This window comes from Cnephaeus nilssonii (genome assembly GCF_951640355.1).
Source record: "Cnephaeus nilssonii genome assembly, chromosome: 6".
Lineage (NCBI taxonomy): Eukaryota > Metazoa > Chordata > Mammalia > Chiroptera > Vespertilionidae > Cnephaeus > Cnephaeus nilssonii.
The window spans coordinates 38518047-38544907 of NC_137077.1; the positions used below are offsets into that span (position 1 = coordinate 38518047).

Here is a 26861-nt window from a genome sequence, read left to right on the forward strand (position 1 = left end):
CCTGGAGTTTTCTATCACGTTTCCCATGATGGATTCTTTCCTGCCATCTCCACTTGAAGACAGAGAAAATGCTACCAGGTCCCCTTCAGTAGGACCTGCTTGTTTTTCTGCAGGAAGGAAGAGATGCACTTTGTATTAAGCATATACTCTTAGGAATTGTGCTTGGCCATGGTACACAATCCAGGTGAAATTTTCTGAACTCAGGGCAGAAAAGGGCAGAGAACATGGCAGTGTTAGAGACGGGATAATTACAAACCCCAAGGAGCATTAAGTGATTAACAGTCGCAACTCAGAGCAATTGTTGCCAGGGATGCTATTTAATCGTGCCATGTGGCTGCTCAGTGGGAGAACCATTTTCAGCTCCAATGCAAGTGGGAAATATCCCTGCCTGCCAAAATGGGTTAGCTCTTATTCTATCCCACACAGCTGTGGACTTAGCTACCACCAGCCACGATGTGCTCAGGTTGTAGAGCTAGAGCTGAGGCCTTAAAACAGCCTTCCCTGGATTTAGCAAATCAAGTCTCATAACTACCTGTGGTATAAGGAGCCTGAAGCAAAGAGGGGACTGAAGCAAAGCCCAATACAGACACTGGGACAAGAGCAACCTAGGACGTAAGAAGAGGACACAAATTTGATGAGAACTCTTGCCTTTATCATACTGGATAAAAGATATCTTAAGCTTCTTGGTGAGCGGGGCTAGAGGCTTATTCCCAAACCTTAATCATTATTTATAGATAGGGGCATAGAAACTAGCGTAATAAACTGTACTAGTATACAGCTCTCCTTGGAGCATTTGATGCTTTTAAGTGCCTTTACAAAATCCCTAACGAAAGGAATCCCTGTCAGTATTGCTGTACATAACCTTGGACTGGATGAACTTGGCTTCACAATTCTCGAGTCTACCTTAAGTTGGTTCACATGGCTTCATTCCTGCTCTCCAAAGTCTATTCTTCACATAGTAGCCAGAGATTTATTGATAATGAGCCGATGGCTCACTTCTGATCAAAAGTCATGAATAATCTACAGAGGCACTCAGAATGAAATTCAAAGTTCTTTCCATGGCAGGGGTCCTCAAACTTTTTAAACAGGGGGCCAGTTCACTGTCCCTCAGACCGTTGGAGGGCCGGACTATAGTTTAAAAAAAACTATGAACAAATTCCTATGCACACTGCACATATCTTATTTTGAAGTAAAAAAACAAAATGGCAAAAACACCCGCATGTGGCCCGCGGGCCGTAGTTTGAGGATGCCTGGCCTAAGGCCTCTCAATAATCTGACCCTCAGCTGCCTTTCTGATCTCATCTATCACTCTTATCAGAGGCCTAATTTGACCACCCTATCTAGAGTGTCCCTGCCCTACCGCCACATCCTATCCCCTACTCTGCCTCATGTTTCTTAAAGCACTTGCATTCATTGGGCATATTATATATTTCCTTTGTTATTACATGTCTCCTCTCTTACAAAGTAGGACTCAGAGAATGGGGACATTTTATGTCCTGTAACATCCAGGAGAGTGGGTGGTAAGTAGAAAAACTAAACAGAAGTTGGTTGAATTGATGAATTTAAAATGCTTCTTCTAAAAAAGAAACAAAAAACACACGCTTGTTCTACAAGTGGACAGAGCAAGTAGCAAGCCTCTATTACAACATGTTTATTTAGCCATTATTTTCTCTGGATGAGCAAGCTATAACAATTGCTCTTCTCCATATAACTAGGTCACAAGTTAAAACATTTGCAGTCTACTTGGTATGATAGCAATCTATTTGGCACAATTTTCTGCTTTTGTTATCTATGCTCTTCTGTAGACTGGTATTTGATAGGTGCCTACAACATTTGTAAAGCATCCCTTTACTTACTATGGGGTATGGGATTGTGCACAGTTTTAAAAAATTAAAAGCACCCCCGAAAACATCAATAAAATTGATGTTCGGTCAGTAAGATCTTTGGTTTACTTAGTTTATGGAAAGACCACATGGAATATATGCCATGGTATAATCTTTTACAACACCGTTGTATTTTATTCAATTTCAAGATTGAGTTAAAGAGTACAGAATAAGTATCTCTCACTCATTAAAAAAATACACAAGGGTATACTTTTAAAAAAATTTAAATATTAGGGTGAAGCATTCAAGACATGAAAGAAATTGGGATATTAGTAATCAACTGGATAGCAAATAGTTGTTTTCTTTATGTGCAAGATTATGACACTTGGCAACTTTAAATTTTACAAAAACTTCACAGTTATTATCTCATTTTTTAAAATATATTTTATTGATTTTTTTACAGAGAGGAAGGGAGAGGGATAGAGAGCTAGAAACATCGATGAGAGAGAAATATCGATCAGCTGCCTCCTGCACACTCCCTACTGGGTATGTGCCCACAACCAAGGTACATGCCCTTGACCGGAATGGAACCTGGGTCCCTTGAGTCCGCAGGCCGACGCTCTATCCACTGAGCCAAACCGGTTAGGGCTATTATCTCATTTTATTTCAAAATATTCCTATGGGTTTGATATTATTATAAACCTATTTTGTTAATGGATGAAGTAACAAGTTCAGAAATGCTAAGCAGCTTACCCAAGTAAGAGAGAGAGAAGGCAGCAGAGCCAGGACTCTAGTTAAAGAACACCCGCCTCACTTCCTGGACTTTTCTCTTTCCCTCTGTATCCTCCCTAATGGAAATAGTGCTTCAAATGTTACTAGTCAGAGAAGCAAACAAAATTGTTTTCATGGTCTTCGATGTCAAAGCTAGCAGATGAAAAATGTTTAGAAATTAGAAAATCAGTGACCTGATTTACAGGAATCTGTTTAATGCAGTCTATTACGGAGGAGAATATTTTGAACATTCACACTTACAATTGAACTGCATATTCTTTTTCACTGTATAATAGCATGTTAATAATTAATGACTAAACTAGTTACATGCAAGAGAGATAGGGTAACTCAACAGTACCTTTAGAAATATACTAAACTCCTAAAACTTACAACATATCATATATTACTAAAACACTGTGGGGCTAAAAAGCTTCTCCTTATCTCTTACAACCTCCAAGCTATAAAATACCGCAAGATGCAAATGATCCAGTTAAATTATATCCCAAATATACGGTTTTCATTAATTGCATTTAAGAGAAAAACATTGCCTACAAATTTCCTGACGTAACACTGATACCAACTGCTTGTTTGAATGATGCTCAGAATTATTGCTTAATTCTCCATGAATTTAGATAAAAATTGTTAACAAGATGGATTTTATAAGATTGTAAGTTGTAAAGATGATGTATATATATTTTGTTGTATCATCAACATTTTATTTAATTTACACTATGTAAGTATTCTGCGATTTCAATTCTGTAAGTCAAAAGTTGAACTTTCATGTTAAAAATAGTCAATTCTTTCCAATTCTTTTTAGCATGGTAATACTTTGATATAAGTCAAGGCAAATAACACTGAACTACGAGTTAAAGATTTAAAGCCTAGGTTTTTTTAATCATCTGAGTGAATTTAAGTGATTTTTTAAACTATAAAATGGAATGATCACACTTGAACTCTACCAATTCTATAATAATATGCTCATATGATCTAGACATAACACTTCTCAAAAATTCTACTTATCTCACACCGATGAACTTTTAAGTTAATATGAAAACACTCCTGACCTGTTACAAGTCTCATGCACTTTATTCTGAGAACAAGATCTCAGGGCATTGTTTAAGATTTATTTATTTTATTTATACACAGTCTCCCAACTTAAGTGTTTTATTATACAATCCGAAAGCAACAAATTGGAGATGTAAAGAATGCAGGAAGCATGTACCTTTATAGTGGAGATAAAATAGTGTAATAGAAGAGCAATCAACAGAAATAAAAGCCTGCCTGTAAAATGTATTGTAATGGTTACTGGTGCTAAAGATCACCACTATTAAGAAAAGGTTAAATTATTCAGTAGATTCTACTTAAAAAGCAGGGTCAGGTATATCATTTTACAAGTAACACTGAAATTTTAATTTTAAATTTCTAAAGTAAGACATTGAATAGGTAAATCTGTGTTTTGAAACCTACAAAATTAACGAAAAATTATTTTTTCCAGATTGTTCTAAATAAATAATGTATTATTCTTGACTGAAACCTAGAGTTTAAGTGACAGGAACTCTAGCTTTTTAAAATTTTGATGAAATGTGACATTCCAGTTTAAGGAGTTCCTTCGAAATTTTCTGTGTCATGAAGATTAGAAGGTTTTAGCAATGGTCATGGTTCCCTCTCACTTTCTATGGTGGAAGAAAAGACTTGTCTTAATATCAAGATTTTAAGGAATTAATTTGGTGTCTCCCAAGGTAATGAACACACAGAGAATCATAGGTACCTGGCACCATCCTAGGTGGTTAAAGGAAATTAACCTGATTGTAATCAGGAATATTTTTCTTTCTTCAGGGTGTTAGTCAGGGATCCAGGAGGAAGCAGAAGGCGTGCACAAATTAGAGTAACTCCCTGGGGCCTAACCAAGGGACCACTTACAGAGATGTGAGCAGGGAGTAGGAAACGACAAGAGTTGATGCAAGTGTCTGAGGCTGGTGACAGGAGAGGCTGTAAGGACCCCTAAGCCTGAAAGGGCGAGGGAGGGGACAGTTACCTGGATTCAAGAGAAAAGTCTACTCTGAGAAGAACTACCTCAGGTGAAGGACATACCAGCCCGGGGTAATCTCACAGACGAAGATCTGAAGAGAATACATATCCGAATGTCATTCTCCTCCTGACGTCACATCTCTGCAGACGGCAGAGAATCTTGGCACCAAACAGGGCAGCCTCTGCGGCACCAAACAGGGAAGAGAACAGTGGAGAGGGAGCCTAAAGGGCACACAGAAGATACCCAGCATCCTTAGCTCTTGAGGTTTTAAAAGGTGCACTTTATAAGAGCATGTACAGACTGGTGAAGGAACACAGAGGAGGAAGCACCTAGTGGAGAGGGAAGAGTCAAAGCAAGTGGGAGATGAGGGCATGCTAGGCGACAGTGTATATATATATATATACACATCATAAAAAGAAAAAACCCAGTATCTACTCACAGAGTCACAGCATACAGTAACTAAAAAGATTTAAATTACTCCTCACACAAAACTTTCTGACTCAAGTAGAGAAACACAACCTAAAGGTAGCTCCTACCCTAGTGGACAGCCATTTTTAGCACCAAGATCTACTTTCCTATTTAAAATGTAAGCTACATTAACAACCAAAAACATATCCTGAGATATCATTCTGCTAATACTTTGCAGTTAACATACAGTGAGAATTTACAAATGGCTTGGCTCTGTGCTAAGGGAATATCTTATTTAGTTTATTTAACAAATTATGGTTGGCCTTCTTGCCTTGTCATAATTCCCATTGCACAGATAAAATAATTACAACTTAGAGAGATTTAGTAACATGCTCAAAGCCATCTAGGCTACACTGCTTTAATAACAGAGAGAGAGAGAGAGAGAGAGAGAGAGAGAGAGAGAGAGAGAGAGAGAGAGAGAGGCGTGTGGAGGAAAGGGCTAGATGGCAATTGTAATCTTTAGAGGTAGAACAATGAAGAAATTTAGATTGTAAATTATGTAGATACAAAGAATTTGGAAAATATCATCTTGCTTTATAAACAACCACAAATATTATGATTAAAATATGGTTAGCTTTCACGACTAAGTTCTGAATGACATTCTTTCACTGAATCAAAATATCACACTGTGCTTACCTAACAATTCTGTATTTATTTAAAAAGTATGGCAATAATTCTGATTAAGCATGGATAGAACTGGAGAGCATTATGCTAAGTGAAATAAGCCAGTCAGTGAAAGATAAATACCACATGATCTCACTCATTTATGGATAATAAAGAACATTATAAGCTGCTGAACAAAAATAGACAGAAGCAAAGAAGCATCGAACAGACTGTCAAACTACAGTGGGAAGGTAGGGGAGGGTTGGGGCAGGTAAGAGATCAACTGAAGGACTGTATGCATGCATATAAGCACAACCAACAGAGGCAATACACTGGGTGGGGGGGTGAGGGCAAGTGCAAGAGAGTAGGGGAGGCGGGGGGGGGGGAGGAGGGAGGTCAATGGGGGAAAAAAAGGAGACATATGTACTACTATTTGTAATACCTTAAACAATAAAATTAAAAAAATTAAAAATAAATCCTTGTATAGAAATAATTTATTAGTAAGGAAATTATGAATATAAAATGTGTGACTCTTGTTTCAATTTGGTATAATTTTTGGCAATAAATTAAAATATTCTTGGTTTATTTTACAAATAAATTTGTGCCATAGACTGAATAATAAAAAAAAAACACCTGTCCATAGAAAGTAGTTAATGTTAACAAATATAACTAAGCATATGTTTATTAATTTGTAATCAGAAGAGTACATCACTGCATTGTTTTTTTCCAGTGGTAGATTTGTACTTACATACATCCTTACAATTGACCTTCTATGAAAATTTATTTTAAAATTAACCACTAATTGCTCATATATGCCATGCAGGGTGCAAGAGATGCCTAAGATAATTGCTTCTTCCAGAAATCAGAGGCAAGTGGCAGACATAACACATATACTTCTAGAATGTTGACATAAGTGCAACAGATAATGCTTTCATTAACATATATTACCTTCTTTTCATTTCCATTGCTCCCAGCCTCAATCAGACTTTATTTCACCTACTTTACACTGCTGTTAAGCTCCTTCCTGACATCCTCTATTTCATAATCCTCCACTCCTATCCACTAAACACACCAAGATGCCACACAAGATATTTCCAGTAGTTTCACTTCCCTAATGAAAACAAAATAAATGTGAATCCCTATGGTATCGAAAGTCCTCTTGATTGTAGTTTAAATAACACATTCTACTTTGGGTTCTCTTTAGTACCTTCATCCCATATTCCCACTCACAAGTCTACTGTTTTTCCCCCTGAAAATATTCGAGTCTCAATTTATTTTCTTTACCTCATGCTGTTTTCTCTTCAGAGAGCATCTATCTCCTTTTTCCCCCCAGAATTCTATCATCATCCAAAGGTGATCTTAAATACTATTTTCATCTGAGATACAATCTGTGACAAAAAGTGTGTGTGTGTGTGTGTGTGTGTGTGTGTGTGTGTGTGTGTAGACAACAGTATCTTTGTGGAGATTATCAGGAAGTAATTAGATAGCATTATTTATATGTTGGCATATACTCTATTTTTTGGTATACTGGTTCTTCCATTAGATTAAATTTCTTGGCCAAAATTTGTATTTAGAGGGTTCTCAGTAAATATTTATGTAATCAAACTGAAGTTATTTAAATCAAATGCTATAGAAAAAAAATTTCATTTAATAAACTGGCCTAGAATGATTTTTTAAATAAGACTTTGGGCAGGCCTTTGGATAAGGCTCCACAGCAGCTTGCATTGCTTCACAGCTGGGCCTCATCTGGGCACCTCCAAACCACAAACAAAGAAGAGGAATCTGCAGATCTCTCTGTAGCTCCTGCTGGGTGGCCTCAGGCAGAGCTAAATTTGCACCTCCTTAGAGATCCAAGACCCAGTGTACCCAGTGGTCAGAGTGGGACCATCCAGATTACAACTCCTCAGATCCATAAGGGACACACTCAGGGGGCAGACTCAGTGAGCACCAAAGCCCCACTGAAGCAAGTCTTGTCTCATAAGCGTGTCTCCAGCACAGAAGTTCTCCCATCGTAGACACAACTGATCCTCATAGCCAATTGGCCTGGAGGTCAATTCCTCCCAGTGATACCAACAACAATCAAGGCTTAACTACAACAAGACTGTGCACAAAGCCCACAAAGGGGTGCACCAAGAGTGTCCACCTCAGTTAGCTGGGGAGGCTGAGCCACTGGGCCCTATAGGACACCTAGCACACAAAGCCACTCTATCAATACATGGAAGCAGCCAAAATGCGGAGACAAAGAAACAGGTCACAAATGACAGAAATGGAGGAAAGCAAACTACTGGATATAGAGTTTAAAACCATGGTTATAAGGTTATTCAAGAATCTTCTAGAAACCACCGATAAATTTAGTGAGTCCCTGGAGGATATAAAAAAGGACCAACTAGAAATTAAGCATACACTGACTGAAATAAAGAATAATATACAGAGATCCAACAGCAGACTAGAGGATCACAAGAATCAAGTCAAAGATTTGAAATACAAAGATATTAGCATATTACCCTTTTATTAGTATAGATGGATAGCATTATAGAGTACTTTAACTCTATGCTTTTTTCCAAATTAAAGTTATTTTATAATCAGAAAAGGCATTTTGTAGTAAAAACTTCTAATGTAAAAAATCACTTGTTGACCATTCAGCATTTCTAATACTGTAATTGTGTCTATTCCAAAAAAGCTTCTGAAGAAATGGGCTGTTTTAGACCAAACCAAAGACTTTTCAAAATATTATCAAAATACATTTTAGGCTTGATCTGAGGAACATGATCACCTTAAATACGTCAATATTAACTATGAGGTAATTAAGTGCTGGGAATAGGTGACAAACAAATATTTTATTTTATTTATGTTTATTTTTAAAAATTTATCATTATTATTAAAAGTATTATAGATGTCCCATTTTAAAAACCCATTGACCCTCTCCACCCTGCATCCCCTCAGGTCTTCATTGTGTCCATGGGTTATGCATATATGCATATAAATTCTTTGGTTAATCTCTTCCCATCCCCTCCCCTCCCCTCTTCCCTCTGAAATTCATCAGTCTGTTCCCTGCTTCTATGTCTCTGGATCTATTTTTTTAGTCAGCTTATTTTGTTCATTAGATTCCACATATAAGTGAGATCATATGATACTTGTCTTTCTCTGACTGACTTATTTTACTTAGCATAATACTCTCCAGGACCCTCCATGCTGTCTCAAAGGGTGAAATCCTTCTTTTTTAGTGCTACATAGTATTCCATGGCATAAATGTACTACAGCTTTTTTATCCACTCCTCAATGGGCACTTGGGCTGTTTCCAGATCTTAGCTATTGTAAATAGACCTGCTATAAACAGAGGGGTGCATATATTCTTTCTGATTGGTGTTTTGGGATTCTTAGAAGAACTATTATTTTTAGTAACTTATAAGAACATTTTTTAAAAATTTATCCAATCACTAATGTTAGCTACTAGTATGTACTGTTAGATACCTGAGTTTTTACTTGCATGTAATCAAGTCCTACCTTTGCAGGTTCTTTGCACATAAATTCCATAACTTTGTAAACTTATTTCAATAAGCTGGGTAATTCTTTGTTTTATATACCACTGCAGGTCAAATAAAAAGCAATATATTAGTAGAACTATTACTTACTGCGGTAGCCCAATGGATATCTCTCCATACTGTGGCTTCCCTGGAGAGATCAGAGATATCAAACAAATTTTCAAGAATCACTTCTCCAATCATGTCATGTCTAGAAAATCTGTCAAAGTCATATACACTGAAATGCAGTTTTCGATTGCTTATTTGATCATATGCTACAGGAAATTGAAAAGTTTCATCAAATTGAGGATTTAAAGTCTTTCTGTGCACGCGGGTCTGGAATTTCTTTTTCCTATCTGGGAGAAGATACATCTTCACATACGGGTCAGACGTTCCTGTGAAGTCTTTAGCAGGGAGATCTAAAGCTTTGATGAGTTTAACAACCAGAAGTTCATTTTCATAATCATACTGGAGGGTAAAGTTAAGTTTCCCACAGGTTTTGACATCTTCTTTCCTGTTGCCCTCGGAGTCGACTGATTTCTGTTTGTAGAGCTCTGGTTTTATCCTCCCAATGCTGGTTGTTGTTTCTCCTCTTTGTAAAACGGCTTCTGTGCCTATACTAAAATCGACACTGGACACGTGCATTTGCCGTGGTAGGTGTCTCTTGAAAGAACTGTGGCTGTACACACAAACATACACACAAGATCATTTAGGCAGACTATTGGTGACAATATTTAATAGTGGCATATAAACTGTCCCCTACCCCCATGATAATGAAAGCATTATATTTATATCAATAAAAGACACACACACACACACACACACACACACACACACACACACACACACACATACTTTTGAAAAACCAGAAATGCAATAATTCAAAGGAAAGGTCTCCTAAAATTATAGAAACACTGGAAACACTCAAATACAAATATTTATGACCTTTGAAATTTTGTAATTTTAGTTGTAAAGAAACGCAATTACCAACCAAGTTCAATATTTCACAAAACACTATGAATCATCAATTGTCTGGGCATATCTAAATGTAAACATTGTGTAGAAAAATCATACGGATGGTTGGTTTCTTTTCATCTGGATATTTATGTCTCATGGATTCCATGTTTCAGTGATTGAAGCATTAAAATAAAAACATTAATCCACATTTTCTTATAGAGTGTTAATTATTTCTAATACTTAAGATAACTAAATGACTATTTACTTTTAAAAAGAATATATAGTTGTGACAGCCCAAATAAGTACATTTTCCTTTTTCAACAGAGAGTGGGCTTCAGAAATTCTAAGGATTAAAAAAATGTAGACTTTTAGAATTTGGAACCTAATAACATAAGCAAGTTTTTAAAATTCAAACTGATTTTCTTATAGTTTCACCTAGTCAACATTTCCAGAACATTAGCTCTATTACCTTACTAGTGTCCTGTAAATGTGATTGACATTAAGATCTGCTACTCTTATATTTCCTCCCTGATTTCTGGCATGAGCTTGTCAACTACTAGTATGTGTCTCCTCAAAACTTGGTCCCAGTTTTTTTGTTCTTTTCTTTCCTCATCTGTCTATTAAACTAATCATCAGTTCTTGGACTACAATTATTATCTTGAATCTGATGGTTATCTAAATATATCTCAAATATATGCATTTCCAGTTCCATTCTCTATTATCTCCAAGAGAGATTTCTTACTGGATGTCCTAATTTTGTCTCAATTTCAAGCAAACTCATTATTTTCTTGATTTGCTCTCAAACTAGGTCTCTATTCTAGTCTCTGACAATAGCGTTAACATTTTTTATCAGTCACTCATGTTAGGAAACTGTATGCTTTGAATCACCTTTATCAATGGGATTTACTCAATTTTCTAAATCCTGATAATGTTTGCATTGAAATACCACATATAATTGTCCATTCTGTTCCATTTTTATTGCTACACAATCCAGATACTCATCATCTTATACTTTGTTTTCTAGAGTAGCTTTCAGCTGACTTTTCTTTCAGCTCTTTCTTACATTTAATACCTATCTAGCACTTACTTCAAAATCCTTTACTTATCTGTTGTCTACATCAGGTCTACATATTTTATAGCACAAATATTGATGACACTGTTTAATCAATACATGATGAACACATAAGGACTCATTTAAGAGTAATAACAAGTTAGTAAGTATCCAGAAGTAAGATACCTAACCATGATACCATTTGAGAAGTAGTTACAGGAGCTGAGACTGTTAAATCCAGAAAGAAGATTAAGAAACAGGAGTAGAGAACAAAAATGGGATTAATGCTGGCCATCTTCTAAAATCTGAAGGACTGTCATGACACAATTAATCGGATTTGTAGGAGTTAGAGGTAGCCAGACTTTGGCTTATATAAAGGAACATTTAAACACTAGAGGCTCACTGCATGAAATTTGTGCATGGGTAGGGTCCCTAGCGGCTGCCGGCTGCCAGCCGGGGCCTTCTTTCATTCTGCACCACCCCCTGGTGGTCAGTGCACGTCATAATGAGCAATTGAACTCCCAAGGAGACACTTTGCATATTAGGCTTTTATAAATAGAGATATCTAGAGCTCTAAAATGGAGAAGTAATAAACTTCCCTAAACAGGAAATGTAGAAACAATGTTAGATGTTGAACAAAAACATTTCTGTCTCAGTTAAGATGCTAGACCTCTAAGTGTTTTCTAATATTTAATTTCTATGATTCTCTGTTATTCTGTGGTTCTTTGATTATTTTATGGGTCTAAATATTTAGTATATCATTATTATGTATATTAATAAAGTTAAATTTTTAAAAATAAGAATTACAATCTGAGGTGTTCCAAATTCACTCTCTTACATTTAATTAACTTATTTTCTCTAACTGGACTGAAATACCAAACAATTAATTGAACACCATAAAAAATGCTTAAGTTGTATTGAAACAAATTCAACCTCTCAATAGTCACATTTCATACAAATGAAGAAGACAACCCAAAATGAGCTGTGCGAGTGTCAGAAATCTTTTGCCTTTTACTGTATTATTTATGGGCTTCTCAAAAGCTTTTAAAAAAGTAATTAGAGTGTTGTAACTGCTGGGGAGGAGGTAAAGGGGGGGTTTAGTTGGAAGATGGTAATAGGGTAGAAAATAGTGATGAAAAAAATAAAAGAAGAAAGGAAAAAAAGAAACAAACAAACAAAAAAGGAACTATAGTTCAGCACACAGGCTGCAAATTAAGGTAATGGTTGAGGCTGGTAAAGTGGAGGAAGAGACCACAGGTGAAAACACACTGCAGCATTTCTGCATGATCTTCTCCTCATGCCCAAGAGACAGACCTTCAGTGCGATGTCTTAGAGACTTCTATGGAAGAGAGAAGGCTTAAGGAAAAAAATTATATTCCAGTATTTTGAAGAAATAATACTCAATGAAAATATGAATGCAATCTAAGATTAAACACAGGAAAAAATGAAAAGTATATGCTATAAAATTTTCACAATGAAAACTTAAAGTGTGATCTTCCTCTTCAGATTTTGCCAGTAAAGGTTAATATAGTATTGAGTGCTTACTATGTGGAGGGTACAGCTGTAAATTCTTCATCAACTCACTTGATCCTCATGTAACCCTTTAAGGCACTTAGCATTATGTTCCCCATTTTACAAATTAGGTCACTGAGGCACAAGTGATAAGTAACTTATTTAAAGTCACATAGCTAGGCAGGTGCTAAAATTGAAATTTAACCAATATGGTTGAGGCACCTGAGTCTAGTAGCTATGCCCTTGAACCTTGTACTGTCATAATGGTGGCCCATTTGACTGAATTATTTCTAAGTAACCATCTATCCTCTCTAATAAAAGAGTAATATGCAAATTAACCATCACTCTTCTACATAAGCCACGCCTACCAGCCAAGCCACGGCCACCAGCCAATCAGGGCGAGTACGCAAATTTACCCCAACCAAGATGGCTACCAGAAGGGAGTCTTGGGTTTCCCCGGCAACAGAGGAAGCTAAGCTTTCCACACACTCTGGTGGGCCCAGGCCTCCACTCAAGGATACAAAGTTTCAATTATAGAAGGTAAACAAATCCAAACAGAAATGGCAGCAGCCACGGATCGAGCAGGAGGCTTGGCTCCGCTCCAGATTACAAAGTTTCAATTGTAGAAGGTAAATAAATTCCAGATACCAGGTCACCAGGGGCGTGGCTGGCCTGCAAACCACCACAGGCCCCTCGCCCAGGCCTCTCCATGCCCCAAGGGAACCCCACCCTGATCCAGGACACCCTTCAGGGCAAACCAACTGGTCCCCACCCGTGCACCAGGCCTCTAGCCTATCTAATAAAAGAGTAATATGCAGATTGACCATCACTCCAACACACAAGCTCAAGATAGCTGCCCCTATGTGGGTCAAAGATCCTGCCCCCATGTGGACACAAGATGGCCACCACAAGATGGCCAGCAGGGGAGGGCAGTTGGGAGGGACCAGGCCTGCAAGGCAAGGCAGTTGAGAGGGACCAGGCCTGCAAGGGAGGGCAGTTGGAGGTGATCCAACCTGCAGAGGAGGGCAGTTCGGGGTGACCAGGCTGGCAGAGGAGGGAAGTTGGGGGCAAACAGGCTGGCAGGGGAGCAGTTAGACATCAATCAGGCTAGCATGGGAGTGGTTAGGGGTGATCAGGCTGGCAGGCAGAAGCGGTTAGGGGAAAGCAGGAAGGCAGGCAGGCGAGCAGTTGGGAACCAGCAGTCCTGGATTGTCAGAGGGATGTCTGGTGGGATCGGGCCTAAACGGGCAGTCGGACATCCCTCAAGGGGTCTCAGATTGGAGAGGGTGCAAGCTGGGCTGAGGGACACCCCTCCGCCCCCGTGCACAAATTTCGTGCACCGGACCTCTAGTATATATATATATATATGGCTAATATGCTAAGTGTCTGACCAGTTGCTATGATGTGCACTGACCACCAGGGGGCAGATGCGCAACACAGGAGCTGCCATGACGTGCACTGACCATTTACAGAGAAACGGTACTGTGAACCTGGTGCCCACAAAGCAACACTCGGCTTCTCCCAAGTGGGACACAGGCCTCACCACCACCCTGGAGTGGCACCCCACCAAATTGCAGCCAACACTGCCGAGACCCCATGGCACAAAATGTGGCCCACAGCCCAGCCCAACCCGAAAATGGAGACTGTGGGAGCCAAGTAATGATGTCACGTAGCAACGCCTGGCTTCCTCTCCCTAGCGACTAGCCTCCTTGCAGTTTCTTCAGCCCAGGAACAAGACTTGCTTATAGCCAGGTGGAAACATTTTACACTTTAACCAAATGTCTGTGAAGCATTTTCCCATGCCTAATCTCGTTTGATCCTCACAGAAGTCCTGGAGTCAGTAGATAGGAGACTCAATGGAATCCTATTTTCTTTTCATTAGCCAGAAAAAGGAGATTTAGAAAGCTTAGAAACTTGACCCAACTGAAAAGAAGTAAGAAATGGTGGACTTTAAAAATGACTTCAGGTTTTCTCACTGCTCAGAATATAATCAAACACTGCTGCAGTTAAATATTTTACCCTTTGTTCTCTCTGTATGATCTACAATAATAATCTGCTTTGTGTTAATATTTACTGCTGTGTTGCTGACAATTACCTGAAAGAGAAGTTGGGTGCTTCACTGGGCTGGAAAAAGTTTAGCTACATCAGAAAGCAAGTACAATTAAGCAAATTTATTCTATTTCTATATATAAAACCCTAAACGACTGGGCGACCGTTCGACCGGTCAACCGTTTAACCAGAAGCTATTATGTGCACTGACCTCCAGGGGGCAGATGCTCAACACAGGAGCCGCCCCCCGGGTGGTCATTGTGCTCCTCAGTGGGGGTCAGCGAGATTACCAAGTGGCGGTGGCAGCAGGAGCAGCGGGGCCAGGATGAGTGGGAGCGCCGCGGCGCCAGGCCGGGGCTCAGGCTCCTCCCCAGCCACATGCCACTTTGGCACTACTACATCCCTCGGGGGATGTCGGACTGCTGGTTTTGGCCTGATCCCTGGCTGGTGAGAGGGCACAGGCCAGGCTGAGAGACCCCACCAGTGCACGAATCTGTGCACCGGGTCTCTAGTATAAATATAAAAGGCTAAGTTGACTCATGCATGCATGATACATATAAAGCTCTTGATGGTGCCAATCGCACCTGTGTGTTTCTATCTGTCATTGTTGATCGTGAATTTGGTTGACACTTCTATTATAGAGAAAGGGCAAATAGAAATATTAAAATATTTCTTCTAATTAGTTTCCTTTCAATGTGCACAAATTCATGTACCAGGCCACTAGAATAAAATAATTAGCAATATTTATAGTATATATTTTATTAAGTTTTTCTACTTACACATGAAATATGACATTATTTAATCCACTGAAGTACAAAGTTTACTTGGTTCAAATAATTTGAGATTTTTTTTGAGATGTTTTAAACATTTTTGGCTAGTTACCATAAATTGAAAGAAAGCAAAGATGTTTAATTTATAAGTTATGATCAGACATATACAAAATTCTTATAAATTCTACAGTCTTTGTAGTTTTTATTTTATATGAAACAACGTCTTGAAAACACTAAGTACCAAAAAGAAATTTTTAAGTATTTGTAAAATTTGTAAAATTTCAGTATTATACATTGAAAACTAATTAAGATATGATAATAATGAAAATATTATTTCTATGTAAAGAAATATAGTAAGACTATTCTATCTTATATGAGGGAATTAGCTCCTAATTAAAATCATACTGAATTTAAGACCCAATATTTTAGTTTCTGCATGTATCTATATCTATATCTATATCTATATCTATATCTATATCTATATCTATATCTATATCTATATCTATATCTATCTATACCTGTACCTATATCTATTTTTATTGGCTTAAGCTTGAAATAATCTGCTACACAGATTGATCCCATTTAAATGCATTAATGATACTATTAAATATATTTTGACCTTGGGATATACTGGATCAAAATCAGGGGCTAAATTAGTGTCAAGGAACCATCAAAGAGCATTTATGAAATAAGAATGTAAAAAGGCATACAGGTAGTACATATTATTGTGAATTCTTAAAAGGGCCTGGTATAACCCAGTTTAAATATTCAATGTTCCTAATAGATTTTGAATATTTTATTAAATAATCTAATATTTCTATAAAAAATCACTTTCACTTATGCACCAATTTTTATTTTTGTGAGCAAAAAAGAAACCCCCTAAAAATTAATTCCTCATTTTTTATAGATTGGTTCCATAACTTCACACTCACTTATACTTTTTAATATAATGAAATTTTAATCTTCTATCCTCTCCCTAATAATCAGTAATTTCTTTCTTATGCTTCAGAATATAATTGTAGAGCTGTAAAGAGCCCCTTTCTAACAGGAATCAGGGTAGTAACATTTTTGTTCTAGTAAGCCAGTGCCCTAATTATAGGGTAAATAGTGCATATTCTAAGTCACAGTTGAGCTAGTCAGCTAAGAGAAGCTTTAATTATTACAATGTTAAACTATTACCATGACAACACAGATCGTCTTGCTTGCTTTTTCTTCTCTTCTTTCTTTTGGAATGACAGAGATAAATGGCTATTTAGTGTCACAAAAATATTCAACCAATCCAAGTGTAGGCCATTTGATTATTTCTGATCCCATTCTTACCCTTCAAAACTAGGAAAGCACCACTCAAGTACTTTTACAGATGGTGAAGGAAAAACTTTCTCCATCTTATCTGAACACCTGAAAGTAGCTAGATATAGTCAATATTATTTGATACATGCCTCTCTCTGGTCAACATCTCATCTCTTCTACTCCAACTTAGACAACTTTCCCAACTCAACAGAACCTCCAATCCATAGATCTTACTACCATTTCATAATCACGAATGCCTTAATATAATTTTCCCTCTTTACCCAGTTTCAACCCCACGATTAATCATTAAAGCCACTCTATGCATACATCCCCAATTCCCTTATTGCTCTCTACTTTCTTAGTTCTAGAGCAAAACCACAGCACCAGTTAAATGCAATTTTCCATCATTGCTACACCTGCACATGTGCAAGTGAATTTGACTGGACTAAAACATAAAACAACTCTCACGGTTTCACTTTAAATTCAAGACCACATTTCTCATGTTGACCCTAATGCTGCACAGCAATCAATTCTCTCTCTTAAATCTCCTAGATCTCAAGAAGACTATTTCACACTTTCCCACCTTTCTTTACACATTGGTCAACTTCTTCCTCAGTCCCAGTCTCCATTAATGACCAGATTTTGCACTTCACTAAGAAAATTGAGGCAAAGAGCAGAAACCTTCCAGACTCACAATACCTCATCAACCCTCTTATCTGAATCTGTTCCCATATATTTTGCCTTCCAGTTGATATTAAATTAACCACCAATGCTCCTATCTAAAGCCAATCCCTCCACTTGTAGACTAATTCCCATTTTCTCTCATGTTACCTTCAGGAATGCTCTTCTCTAATTCCTGCATAATTTCCCCTCTTTATTGGATTATTGCCATAAGCATAACAGCATACTCTTATTTCTCCTATCTTAAAGGAACCTTCTACTCACCTCACTTTCTCTCTCTGTACTGCTCTGTTTCTCTAACACATTTGCAGTAAATTCCTTGAAAGAGTTAAGGATGGTATGTTCACCGTCCAGTTTATCTCTTCTCATTCTATTTAAGCCCACTCTAATTAGCTTTTCACATCCCAACTCCAGCATAACTGATCTTGAGAACATCACCAATGTCTCCCCCATATTACTAAACTCACAGGTCAATCCACAAGTCCTCAACCAAGCTGGGAAGATCGGAGTCACTCCTGGTTGTTCACATACTCTCTTCACTTGGCTTCTGGGTTATTTCCTCCTGGCTTCCCTCCTACTTCATGCATCTACTATGTGTTCCTTATGTCTTAACACTAGAGTTCCTCAGAAATTCATCTCTGGTTTTCTCTCTCTTTTTTTTTTAATCCACAATCACCTCTTTGATGATATCATCTCCTGTTTTTGGACACAACTGTACCCCAAATTTATATACGTATCACAGATTCTCTCCAGAATTCAAGTATTATCCAGTTGCCTACTCAAACTCTCCACTTTGATTTCTAATAGAATTCTGAAATTCAACAGAAACAGATCTCCCACTCACCCCATCTACAGTCTTGTCTATCTCAACTTGATCTTTCCAGCTGCTCAGGCCAGGGCCTCGGAGTCTTCCTTGACTTCCCTCTTTTTACTCATATGCCTCAGCTAATCTGTCAAGGTATTCTGCTTAGTCCAGCTGGAGTGGCTCAGTGGTTGAGTATGGACCTATGAACCAGGAGGTCACGGTTTGATTCCCGGTCAGGGCACATGCCGGGGTTGCAGACTCGATCCCCAGTGGTGTGTGTGTGTGTGTGTGTGAGTGTGTGTGTGTGTGTGTGTGTGTGTGTGTGTGTGTGTGAAGGGCGTTCAGGAGGCAGCTAATCAATGATTCTCTTTCATTATGATGTTTCTATCTCTCTCCCTCTCCTTTCCTCTCTGAGGTCAATAAAATTTTATTTAAAAAAAGATATTCTGTTTGTTCTACCTTCAAAATAGATCCTGAATCCAGCCTGTTCTCACCATCATTAATACCACCTTCCTGGTCTCACTTACCATCACCTGTGGTCTGGATTATATAGCCTCCGTAACGGCCTTTCTATTTCTATCCTTGTGCCTCTGCCAATGTTCATTCTCAAAACAACAGAATTATATTTTCAAAGCATAGGTCAGATCATGCCACCCCTTTGAATAAAAACCTTGTAGTGGCTTCTCATTTTACTCAGAGTAAAAGGCAAAAATGTTTTAGCTCAAATGTTTCAGCTTCTGTTACCACTCTGATTTTTCTCCCAGCATTCTCCGTCTTGCTCTCTCTTCTATAGCCACTGGCTTCCTGGCTGCAGTTGGAACACAAGTGGCAAGTTCTAGCTTCAGGGCCTTTTCAGGGAGAGCTCTCCCCAGGCACTCTCATGCCCACCCTCCCACCTCTTCAAGTTTTTGCCAAAATATTTGAGCAAACTCTATACTGACTGTCATTTTTGAAATTACAATGCTACCCCCTCTCCCATTTAGACCCACCAATCTCTTTATTTTGCACTATTATTTTCTATAGAACTTATTACCTTCTAATACATCATGTAATTTACATGTTGTGTGGTTCTTTTTCACAAGAATGTGGGTAGGAATTTTTGGCCATTTTGTTCCCTAATATAAATCAAATGTTTAGAAAAATGCCTGGCACATAACAAGTGTTCAATAAATATCACTGAATTAATAAATTAACTGATTGCTTTTTTCCCAAAAAATTTAGACATCTCATAAACAACCCAATAACAACAAAAGTTGTTTACAGGGAAAACTGTTTTCTTCTCAATTATGCAATATAATAATTAAAATTCATTTAAGTAATCTATTTTTATTCTGTTCAAATAATTTACCAGCAATCTATAAATTAATAGCAATTAATAAAATAAAGATTCAAACAAAGGTTATACTGAAAAGACTTCCCCCTGACCTTTCTCCATGTTAATATATATATATATATATATAAATCATAACAGGTGATAAACAATTGCTTTTGCTCTAATATATATTCACAGAAATGTTATGAAGCTATTAACTAGGTTGGGAAATATATCTTGGTAGTTTTCAACCTACAAATAAAGTTCTGAGAACATATTTAATATTACTAAAAAGAAGCAATTCAAAATGAAGCTTTAAATATATATTAAAAAGAACCCTCTGTAATAATAATACAGATAAACCTCTGGTCAAAATAATAAATCTAAGAACATTCTATTTAGTATAACCAGTTCTTTAGAGGGTCTTTTGATCTAAACTCTGTATTATAGCTTTACATTTCTAGCTCAGTGTGTCTGCTAGTTATCATGAGCCTACTTCCTGGTGAGCACAGCTAAGTTTTAGAGGAGGAAAATGTCTTAGTCTTCCCACTGAGTTCACCTACCACCCTGGGTGACACCTCTTCTATATTCCACATTTCATTGAGTATACTACAAATAGTGTATTAAAATTCCCTGTTTTCAGATTAACATTCCATTCTAAAATCCTTTTACTTGATTGTGGTCTTTATAATGGTGGAGTCAGTAGTATTCATGTTTTTATGAATTTCATAATAATATATACTGGAACTAAGGAAATGCCATTTGAAATTTGTATCAAAATAATTTACCTTAACATTTCTGTGACTAATAGAATCAAACCCCCCAAACATTGTTTGTATTATGAAGAAGGAGGGCCCAGTAAATTTAAAATCAGTGCTTTTAAAGAGATGATATTTATCAGTGCCAGAAAAACAAACTCTCCAAGTTTAAATCTATTTTGTAAGGTTTTATACATGACCTTGATTGATTCAAAGAGCCATCCTATTTCAGAAAAGAAGTTAATGGGTACATCAAATGCATATATTTCATAAAGGGGATTATTTAACCACTTCAAGCACTTGTATAGAATGATTCATGCAATTTTATTTCAAGGAGTTAGATCTCAGTTTTTCCCATGGTTATGGACAAGTCCTGCTTCTTGATATCCTAGTTAACTATAAACTTTTTTTAAAAAGTATTTTTATTGCTTTTTAGAGAGAGAGGAAGGGAGAGGGAGAAACATCCATGGGAGAGGCAACATGCCTCAGTTGCCTCTTACACACAACTGGGCATGTACCCTAACCAGGAATCAAACCAGCAACCTTTTGGTACATAGGACGACACCCAACCAACTGTGCTACACTGGCCAGGGCAACTATATACCTTTTAAATTCTCCCTTGGCATTACATGTTGCTTTCCAGTCCTTACAGTGTCCTGGAATGGGTAACTGCAATTTTGGCTATCTTTTGAGAGAAATTTAATGTAAAAAATATCTTAAAGAATACTATGCAATCCAGTTTTACATATCCTACATAATAATGTGCAAATTGACCATCATGCCCTCGCACAAGATGGCCACCCCCATGTGGTCACAAGATGGCCACCCCATGTGGTCACAATATGGCTGCCACAAGATGGCCGACAGGGGAGGGCAGTTGGGGGAAATTGGGTTGGCAGGGAAGCAATTAGGCGTTGATCAGGCTGGCAGGGGAGTGGTTAGGGGGTGATCAGGCTGGCAGGCAGAAGTGGTTAGGGGCAATCAGGCAGGCAGGCGTGTGGTTTGGAGCCAGCAGTCCCGGATTGTGAGAGGGATGTCCGACTGCCGGTTTAGGCCCAAACAGGGATCAGGCCTAAACCGGCAGTCAGACATCCCCTGAGGGGTCCCAGATTGGAGAGGGTGCAGGCTGGGCTGAGGAACACCTCCTTCCCTAGTGCACAAATTTCGTGCACCAGGCCTCTAGTTTTTACATAATTCTTCACTTCTTGTTGAAGAGTTTAAGAGTATACATTGAGTGTTCTTTCTGACATTGTGTGTGATGATTTTAAGACTTACCTTTCTAAGCAACCAAAACTAATTATAAATCCATCAGCACATATGAGTCAATGATTTCTTTCCATTTACCTTTATCTGCTTTTGTTCATTGGGTCTGCCATTAGGTTTCCTGATTATTTTCAGTAGGTACTTAGAATCCTAATAGTGGCTAACCTATGTTATTCATCATCCTCAACAAATTATTTTGCCACTTTTTATTCACTTCACTTTTACACCACTAATGAATGCCCTGGAAATTGGTCCTCATACTCATTCCTGGGAGTATACCATCATTAACCTCTTTTTAATATGAGCACAGTTTATATCACCACCTGTTGCTGCTTTTAAAGGAGAAAGTGAAGTGGAGAGATGTCAATAAAAAGCATTCACTTGACGTTTATTATGTACCTACAAAGCAATGGAAATCAGGTTTCACAGCCTTGTTCTCTGAGAATTTAGGATGTAGTTTGGCAGAACAGCAGTAGTTCAATATTAAGATAATAAGCATTAATTGCTACATTGTAACTGTGACTTTAAATAATACAGGATAATAACTTATGATTGGGCAGAAAAAGTAGACTCTCAGATGCATTTTCTTTAAAGATCTTACAGTAAACAAAAAGGAGGTCATCATTCCAGACCAAGGAAACAGCATGTGCAAAAAGCACAGAGGCAGAGTTAAGGTCTATCGGAGGATGATAAAAAAAACCAGAGACCCTCCTCATTGGCAACCATGAAATATCTATTAGAAAGGATAAGATGAAGTCATTGCATTCATTTGTTGTTGATATTTTTTATTCAATAAATACGGAGGTTGGGGGAGAGTAGGTTTACAGTTGTTAAGTATGCAAAATGTAAGTTTACTCTTGCATTATTATTTATTAATTACTATATTATTTTCCATACAAACAACTGTAAACCTACTTTTGCCCTACCTTATATACCCTGAGTTCCCACAGTGCTTTGTCAAGGTGTCAAGAGCAATACAGAAATGAATTTGGCCGATTCTCTGCCTCAGAAAGCAGTATAGTGCTATGTGTGTGGAAGTACCAAAAGTGCTATAATGGTAGTTTGGTATCATCAGATTGTAATAGTTTGAATGTCAGGCTTTTAAAATGTTTGGACTAAACTTGAAAAGACTAACGTGACACTTAATTTATTTTTTATAAGGAATCTTACATTCTTCCTGTACAACTTTTCTCAGGTTTCTGTCTTTTTGTTGTTGCTTGCTACTTCCTGATTTTTATTATGTTTTAAATACTGTGTTAGATACAAAATACTAGATGTCTTCTCCTCTAATCTATCCTATGGACTTTTGCCAAATTTATTTTCCTAAAACACAGCTCTTTATTCAAGGGAGTCTTCTGCAAATATTTTTGACAAGACAGACTTTGAATGTCTTGGCTATGATTTCTCCTCATACTTTAATTCCAGCTGATTTTATTTTCTATTACTCCCCTATATTCTGATTAAGGTAATTTACTTGATGTTTCCTTAGAGAGATTTCTTGTTCTATGTCTTTTCACATAAATTGTTTCCATGTGGGATGCACAACCTCTCCCAATTGCCATTTATGTAAATTCCTAGTTTCCTTTAGCCTCAGCTTACTGGCTGGCACTCCTCCATGCCTCAGCTGGCAATGATTTTCCTATTATCTGAATTTTGCATTCTCCACTATACAGTTTGCACTTGTAATTCCTTATATTGAAGTTGGTATTATTATGTTGCCAATTTTTTTTCCAGCTCCTTAGAGTTAGCAGAGTGGAAGAGTGTGTAGAATACATGTCTATTCCCAGAAGTAAATATGTACAGAATAAGCCTATTGGATAAAACAAAACAAAACAAAAAAAACCCACCATCAATCAAGATGGATGCTAGAAGAATGTGTAATGAAGTTATCACATGAAAGTCTTCTGGGTTGTTTGGTTACCTGGCAGGCTGATGGGGCCAAGTGTCCAGATATTTGAGCAGGGAGATGAGAAATTTAAAAAATGTGGCAGTTTCCAGCAATGCTGTTAACTTCTGAACAAATCAGGATGTTAAGTATACAGACAATTAAAACTTGAAAGAGTCTGATATTTGTCATCTATTGCCTGAGCCAAATATAGAAGAGTAGCTGGGATATCTTAATAAGGGGAGGAAACCAAGCATTAATGTTAAATTCATTTTTTGTGTGTGTATATATGGTTTGATTTTGCTACATCTCAGTGAAAAGTTAGCATTTGAGCAGAATAATCTGATTTATAATAATGTACCATTGATCTCTGTGTCTAAGTGGACTGTATAATGAACTCAGCAATTTCCTCTTCCTATCCATGGAAAGGTAATTTCTAGCATGATAAAGTAATTAATGTAGATTGGGATTTTTGACAACTAGATATAAGTAAGTTTTCTGCATGGAATTCATCCCAAGGCCAAACAGATTAAAATCATGACTCTAGTCATTCATAATAACCATATATAATTCCTTATTTCTGAGTAGAATGAGCAGAATGATACTCTCATTCTCTAACCTCCAAACTATCTGTCCTCAGCAGACTTATAACCAATATCTTTGCAAAAAACTATATCTGCTTGGCTTTATTGCTTAAAATGTATTTCATCTAGATAAATTTGAATTCTAACTCTTCGCCAGCTTCATGACTTTGGGCAAATTTTGAAATCTCTCTAAGCTTCAGTTAACTCACAAGTAATGGGGATAATTAACAATACTTACTTCATGCAGGTTGGTGGAGGATTTGTAGGAAGGGTGCCTGGCAAAGTGACTAAATTGCAAGCAATAAAAACAATATTTTTTTTCTTTCTTTACCCGCCACTCATATAAACAAGAAAATTCAAAGAGGCTGGTGAAATAATATCAAAGTTCTAGAAAAACTATGAACCTCTATTTCACTTTTTCTTTTAGAAAATATGAGATGTGTACAATCCAATTTTATGTTTTTTAAGATTCAAAGAAAATGTGTTTTCTGATTTATTCAATTGCACATAATTACTGAGAAAAGGAGATGTAGAATGATGTGTCTTAACCCCTATTGTATATTGTTTCTGGAAACCAATTCTGTAGCCAAGACCAAGTCTTCACACGTGTTCTCAGTACATATTCTTTCATTCTCCCCTAGCTAGGAATAAAAAGATAAGCCAACTCTTTACACTCAAGAGATAATACTTTGAAGATAGTATTTTTTTCTGAGGTTTCCAAAAAGCTTTTGGGTAGAGCAAAACAAGTAATTTTCATAGCTTACCTCAATTTTTCTTCATGAACTGAGTGTCCTTATGGAGGGTGCACTTCTCGACTAAGAGTTGAATAATTCTGAATGCTAATAAGGTGATATATATTCATGGCTGTTGTTAATATTTTTTAAATGTTTGTAAATCAATTGAATATTTTAACTGTGAAATTCCTGGGTGTCTTAATACTTTATTACATATAATATTTGGCCACAGTGTGCAGCCATGATAGTAGTGATTACCAAGTAACTACATGAGATAATTTTAAAGCAGTTTTTCCTATAGATATTTAAAAAAGTGGCACATGGGATAATTATTTTATAAATATCCATAATAAACATATATTGGGTCATGTTACATAAAAATCATAAAAAATTTTAAACATAACCCTAAGTGCCACCGCTCAGGAAGACTTGTCAAAATAATAACTAAATATGAGGCATACCTTGGTAATAAAATTTAAATAGAAAAGTACAACATTGAAAAGACACCCCTATATATCCTCTTTATCCCAAAATTCCTTATCCCCCAAACAATAATTATTTTTACTTATACATTTGGAATTTATATCAGAAAGAAGAGGATTTATTGATAAATACAATTCTTTTTTACTTCATAAAAGACATATTGAATATATTCTTTCAATTCTAGTAGCAAACATGACCCATGCCCAGTTTTTCAACTTGATAGATTTCTAAACACACAAAAATATGTCATGTCGGAAAGCTAGGCTGCACCTTCAATTTAGAGTGGTAGGAAGGGAAGATCAGAAAGTCAGTTAGCAACTTACCTGCCAGTACCATTTATTACCCCGCACTAGGTTAAAATTAGTTACTACTTCTGGGAAATAAAGAAAAACTGCTACTAGCATGTTGTTCATTTTAAGGATTGAAGACCACATACACTTAGTAGGAAAAATGACTCCTCATAAGAATCTCTTTTACCTTAACAGTTAACACAATCTAAAATACACTATAGCAACTTATTTTCATTAAAGCAAATTTTAAATGATTTTTTTCCAGACTGAGGTAAAATGTCTCTCTCTTTGTTCTTTTCATGTCTGTTTCTGATATTCAACAGAGCTCTTGTGGAACTTACCATACTCAGTCCAGTGTAAGAGTATGGTCTATGTAAAATCAAAGAAGCAATGAACATTTCCAGCAACCCCACGTTTATGGTGTCATGCTGAACAACTGTAGAGTCAACATCAATCTCTGTTCCTAGGCTTTGATTGTGAACTTCTAGATGATTTCATGCCATGCCTGTTTTCTTGATATTTATTGGTTGAATTCAACTAAATTGAAAGATTATAAGCAGTAATTATCAACTAATAATATTTCAAGGGAAAGAGTCAATAATAATAATCTGTCCTACCCATTCCCTCTATCCAATTAATTATGTTTCATATGTATTTCTCATTTCTTCTGTTTATCTTTTTTCTCCTTTCCCACCTGTTTTTCTCTCTTCTGAAATCACACAATACTCACACAACACACATACATAACACACACACACACACACACACACGCACACACAGTTTTAAATGTTTCAACTTCCCTTACCGGGTTGAAGATGCAGGCTCAGTAATTTGTCTTTGCACACGTGCATGCTTAATTAAATGTTCTTTTAAAGCAGTTTGAACTTCTGCTGGGATATCGGGGGAAGTGTGGCTGATTTTTATTGCAGGCTCAATAGCTTTCAGTGCTGGCTTTCCATTTTCTTTAAGCTCTTTCTTCTCTTCAGTCTCAAGCACTTCGGCAGGAGCACTCTCAGGGGTCTGCGGGACAGCATTGACATTGGAGGTCACGGGATTGCTCTTCCAGCAAGGCCAGCACAACTTCCAGAAGACAAAAAGAGAGACGACCAACAGGGCCAGGCCACAGAAGCCGACGACGACTGCTAACAAGCTGACCGAAATATCTGGGGGAAAGTTACAATGTGAAGAAATATTAGTTCATTGATACATATATAAAAGAGCA

The 26861-nt window shown here is 37.2% G+C and overlaps 1 protein-coding gene across 1 annotated transcript in view; it reads right to left on the reverse strand.

The window, feature by feature from the left end:
* The window catches only part of SYT10 (synaptotagmin 10), a gene marked incomplete at both ends in the record, with an annotated part of 62577 nt that overhangs the window by 17038 nt on the left and 18678 nt on the right, over positions 1 to 26861 (reverse strand). Inside the window, 2 exons of the mRNA XM_079775879.1 lie at positions 9327 to 9894; positions 26445 to 26802. Coding sequence (XP_079632005.1) covers positions 9327 to 9894; positions 26445 to 26802 — 926 coding nt within the window. The remainder of the gene's footprint in view (positions 1 to 9326; positions 9895 to 26444; positions 26803 to 26861) is intronic.